The 5,636-nt window shown below is 43.5% G+C and overlaps 1 protein-coding gene across 1 annotated transcript in view; it reads left to right on the top strand.

Moving 5' to 3' along the window:
• The window catches only part of cacna1aa (calcium channel, voltage-dependent, P/Q type, alpha 1A subunit, a), a 64,552-nt gene extending 59,333 nt beyond the window's left edge, over positions 1 to 5,219 (top strand). The window contains exon 47 of the mRNA XM_087171094.1: positions 751 to 5,219. Within this exon, the coding sequence (XP_087027220.1) occupies positions 751 to 1,569 (819 nt within the window). The 3' untranslated portion in view covers positions 1,570 to 5,219. The remainder of the gene's footprint in view (positions 1 to 750) is intronic.
• The last annotated feature ends 417 nt before the right edge of the window (positions 5,220 to 5,636 follow it).

The following is a 5,636-nucleotide window of genomic DNA, read 5'->3' as shown; positions in this document are numbered from 1 at the left end:
CAACACCCCCACCCCCTACGCTATTTTTCCTTTTAAAACATAGTCTTCCGAGCACATTACTGACAACATTTTAGAATATTTGTCACAATGTGAAACAATAAGGTACAATCTACATCTGCTTTTGTGATGCACAACATTCAGCCGTGTGTATTGAATTTTTATGTTATAACTTGAAAATTATTGCAAAGGAGGACTAATTCTCTTCAAACGGGAAGAATTGGTTTCTCCCATTTGGGAAAAAAAACTTTTTAGAACTCTGCATGTTGCATACATATCACACAGGCCACTCACAATTTAAAACCAAATACATTTTATGTATGCTTAGTCACCATATTTATCCTGTGCCACATTTGTTGCTCCAGAAATCAACCCTTTACCCTTCTTTTCTCCTGTCGTCTTTTGTTTTCTTTCCTCTGCGTGACATGTTGCTTCTCTATGTATGGTGCTGTTTGGAAATTCATCTTTTTTATCCACATCTGCTCTGTTACTTTTTGATGCCTTTCATTTCTACCTTCCTCTCCTCCGCTTACATTATGACTCGTGCTTTTATTCTTATCATTGCTGTGGTTCTTGTTGTCTTTTCTTGCTTTTCTATGTGGACTCTGCTTTCTCTCTGCCTTCTTGCATTCTTTCTTTCCCTCTCTATTTGTTTCATACTCTATCTTTCCCATCCTCTACTTTATTCTACATGTTCTGTCGTTGAATTCGTGGTTCGTTCCTTTTATTTGCTTTATTTCACTTTTTGTGTAGGGCAGTAGTTCGGTCAGCGGAAGTCCTGTCCCCTCAACTTCGGGGACCAGTACGCCACGTCGAGGCCGTCGACAGTTGCCTCAGACCCCCGCAACACCCCGGCCTCATGTTACCTACTCCCCTGTGGTCCGTAAGGCCATGCCCACTCCGCCTGGGGGGCCACAGGGCAGACCCCCAGCCCCAGCCCCTCGCCGCTTTTCTCCTGAGCCTCCCCAAGGTCAGGGCCCTCCCCCCGCTGGCCTCCCACTGGCCCACCATGGCACTGCCCGCCAGGGCCATCATCCCCCGCCTCGTTGGGGAGACACAGGTGGAGGAGGCGGCTCCATGGAAGGGGATGGCTGCTTCTACAACCAGGACTACCAGGACTATGAGCCCCATCATGAACCACCTGCCTATGAGCAGAGCCCCATACAGGGTGGCAACCCCCACCCACATGCCCTGACCAACCACCCACTGCCGCCTCCACCACAACCACAGCCACATAACCCCCATCCCCACCCTCAGCCCCAGCCACACCCTGTAAACAACCCCCACCCTCATCCCCCGCCCCACTCTCAGCCCAGTCGCACTTCACCTAGGACTGCCCACCATGCGCCTCCTCCCACTACTGCCCTGACTGGGCCTGTGCAGGGACAGGTGCAGCCTGCTGCCCAGCGTCGCCTTCCCAATGGCTACCGTTCCTCATCACCTTCCACACATCTCCACGGACCCCCACATACTGGGCCTCACAAGGTCCCCCCTCCAGCTGGGCATCCCAGAGGGCCCCGCAAGGGCCTGCACGAACCCTACAGCGAGACAGAGGACGACGACTGGTGCTAGCCTCTGGGGATGGGGGAGGGGGTTGACGGAGGAAAGAGAGCTGATAGATGGACCGAAAGATGAAGATTGGAAGCTCTCAGCCTGAGCACTGACTGCCAAGGGAAACCACAACCTTTTCTTTCTTGTCTGTTCAATTTTACCTCTCCTCCACTGCTTGGCATGTCCCAGGGATGGTGGGCTGGATGAGGGGATAGGTGTCAGGATGAAGGGATGGAACAAGAATGCTGAGGCAGGATCTGGAGAAACAAGTTGTGTAAGAGGAGGTCACAATCCACCTCCATGTTCTGCTTGCGTTGTTGTTGCATTCATCTCTTGATGCCAAATGAGACCAACCTCAAACTGAAGTTTTTAAGGATGCAAGCAGGAGGGGTGATGGACACTAATCTTTGTGTGTCTTAAATTATGCCTCTGGCAACGAGCTACAGCCACTTACAAGATGTCAAGAGTTGCGACTCGACAAAAGACACTTTACAGTCAGAGACAAAAGAACGACCAATTTTTTTTTTGCTTCTCAAAGCTAACTTAAGTTCAGTTAGCTGCAGAAAGAATCAAATCCAACCCTCCCAGCCACCAGTTGAATATTGATGAGTTTTATCATCTGTGTTTTTAAATAAGAACAAAACTGACAATGAGCCCTCCACCTGTGTGAGGTGAGAAGGCTAAGTGGATGGGAGAGTTGGGGAGTGTTGCACGGGGTTGACAAGTCCCTCAGTCAAAATCTAGAGGACAGGATGGGGTGTTTTGGGGATGTTTACCCCCATCCCTGGAGAACAACCTCCTCCCAGAAACAGTTAAACCAACCTCAACCTATGACCTAATGAGAGAAGAAAAACAAAAATGTGGAGATGGGTTTCAGAAACGAAAAACAAACCAATAACTGTTTTCTGCAGTATTTCTTCTATTCCTGCAGCTGCTTCTTCTTCCTCCTTCTCTTCTACTTCTTCAAAACATTGAAGCTTGAATCTTCTGTTGCACCCCACACAGCTTCGTTTTTTAGACTTGCGGAGTTGTACATCCTGTGGAATCCTGCATGAATGATACAAAAAAATATTAATAATAGCAACAATGAGAACCTACTGTATGTGGGGGGAAATTTTCCTCAGTCCTTTCTGTTGTGGTCTGTAGGGTTTCTCTCTTTTTTTTGTTGAGTAAAATGCCTTTCTGTTTCTCTCTCTCTCTCTCTCTCTCTCTCTCTCTCTCTCTCTCTCTCTCTCCTCTGTATGACAATGCTCTCTCTGTACCTTCATGTACACTAGAATCAAACGACAGAGGGAGATTGGATAGTTACTGTATGTATATCTAGACGGAACAAAATGATTACTTTTTGCTTGCTTGTCTGTATGTTCTGTGCCAAATGCTTGCCACTGATACAGCTGGAATTGCACATATTTTGTGGAAGTAACTTTTTGTAACTAAGGTGATAAATCCTAAAAATGATATACTGGGAAGCAGGGTAAAGTGGGGGGAAAAAAAGTGGTGTCCATATTGGTGAACAAGTTTGACAAATTAGTAACATCTCAAAGTCTTCCAGGGTTTTGGGTTAAAATAGAGTCATCAGAGAGAAAGAGACCAATAGAAAGGCAGAGAAAGGAGAGAAACTCTTCATCTTTGTTTTCTTTGTTACCGGCCGTAATAATGGATGAACAGATAATATAATAACTTATAATGATCATGATGATCGTGATAATGAGGCAGATTCTCCATATTTGGTCTTGTATTCTTTTCTCTATGTATATTTAATTTCGAGCTCAGCTAATCATTTTTCCAACCCTGAGGTGGAGCTCCACCCCACACTTGCATTGTGGGAGCACTAGTTTGCAGGAGGGCAAACATAAGTCAGTCAATAGGCTAAATAATGCAGAGCATTCAGACAGTGGATGAACTTGATTTTGAGCCCCCCCCCCCCCTTTTTTTTTTAATTTTTTTGAAATTCTGTCAAACACAGCAGGTCCCTACATGTTTCTGCATTTCTCCTGCAGATGCTGAAACAAGAGTCCCACCACCACTTGTGACCTTCAGGTGGCGCTGTAGGACAAACAGTGTCTGGTTTTTGTACCTCTCCCTTTTACTTCACCTCTGATTCAGAGCTGTTACGCAGGATCATTGTACCAAGTACACACAGTTTAGCTCATTCTCTCACAAGTTGTCCACCTCATCTGTGTTCACCATACGTAAACACAGGTGACTGAATTGCACAGTAGCATAGTTCAGATGGGTTGGAAAAACGATGTCTGGGCTTTGTCATGTTCCTGGAAAAAGTGTTATGTGTGTATCACTCCTATAGGTCTTTATTTCGATCTGCGTGTTCCTCTGTGTGCCCCAAACTAACACTTGTCACTAACGCGTGCCACTGTCAGCCCCAACATCATTATTATTATTATTATCATTATTTTATTTATTTATTTGACCAATGTTTTACCTGGAGGCCTATCACATGTTGACCAGAGAATGCACCGAAAAAATAGAAAAGAAAAAAAAACTGCCTATTAGTGTCTTTCCAACCTTAGTGGAATGTCACAGACAAGTATTTTTTCACATCACTACACTTAAAATCAGAAAGCACACTAGGTATGTAGCTCCTGGTTGTGGTGTTTGTGTGTTTGTACATGGGAGAGTGTGTTTCTGATAAGTTCTGGTGTTTTGGTTTTGTGCTTGCTTTGCCTTCTGTTCCTCATCCCCAGAAATCCTTTTGAAATCTTAAGATGTTTCATTCAAATCATTGTAACGATCCCCGATTCTGTGTGTTTGTGTGTGCATATATGTATGTGAGTGTGTGTGAGTGTGTGTGTGCGCGCGCGCATGTGTGCGTGTGCTTGCGTGTGTGTAACGTCAGTAACCCCTGAATGAAACATGTAAAACCCGGAACATTCACCATCCATCTTTGTGTCTATGCTGCAGTGAAATCCACTAACACGCTGATTAACCACACAAAGTCTTCAAAAAGCAATGTAAAGCCGCTACTGAGAAGAAAAAAAAAAAAACATTTTTAAGTACAAAAGATTAAAAAAAGGAAAAAATATCTAGTTCCAGAAATGCATGTGCTATGTGCATGCCACACCGTGGGTTAACAGTCATCTTCAGGACATAAAAGAAAAAGCAGATAATGAATTCAGAGGAATAAAAAAAAGATATATAAATAGATAGATGTTTTTAAAAAGCAATGTTTCCTTTTTTCCTTCTATTTTTGAGAACAAAAAAGGTTAAAAAATTACAAAAAAAAAAAGTCTAAAGAATAAAAACACAAAAGAGACTTTGGTGAGAGTCAGAGTCTCGTTTGTTTTCTTCTGTTACATGGGTTTGAGGCACAACACAACCATGTTCAGGACACCACAAAAAAAGAACTGTTTTTAATGAAAAAAAATATAGATAAAGAAAAGAAAGTGCAGTTCAGAAGATGGTGTATTCTCCCTTCTACTTTTTGTGGGGGTCAGGGGGTGCAGGAGCAAGCCAAATCTGATGATGTACTCATTAAAACTGGCTGTGGAACCTTTGATCTCTCACTCACTCCCTCTATTTTCTCTCTCTCTATCTCTGTCTCTCTCACACTCTTATCTGTCGCACTCTCAACCTGTCTCACCGCTATTTCTACCAGTGCATTTTGTAATTCCAAACAGAACTCTTCCTAAAGAATAAAATCCAGAGAGAATGCACACACCGCTTTGCCTCAGTTCTTGTCCACATTATTGCTCTGGTCTTTTTAATTGTGAGGATGTGTGTTGTGGGTGTGTATGGCTCAAGAGTTTGGCTCAAAGGAGCTACTCATTACTTTGTTACTCACCCAAACACATAGTATGGGTTAATCAGTTTAGTCCATGAAAGCAGCTGCTGTACATGCTGTGTTGACGAGTGTTGAGACTGAACTAAACAAAAATTTTAACAGCTGCAAAACCAAGAGGGTAAAGCATAAGACACTAAAACGCTCGTAGATCATCTTTCACAGTACAGTCATTTTATATATTTGTTATTGCAAATACATTTATTTTTGCAGCTTTAAGTTCACACACCTAACAGGCATCAATGTGTCAGCATATTCATTAGCTTGTGTGTGAGAGAGAGATAGTGTGTGT

Source organism: Seriola lalandi, unplaced genomic scaffold (genome assembly GCF_002814215.2).
Source record: "Seriola lalandi dorsalis isolate HSWRI2012SDOR001 ecotype SW California unplaced genomic scaffold, Sedor1 jcf7180002054975, whole genome shotgun sequence".
Lineage (NCBI taxonomy): Eukaryota > Metazoa > Chordata > Actinopteri > Carangiformes > Carangidae > Seriola > Seriola lalandi.
Note: the sequence above shows the minus strand (reverse complement) of the source record. Positions and strands in the feature narration are given on the sequence as shown.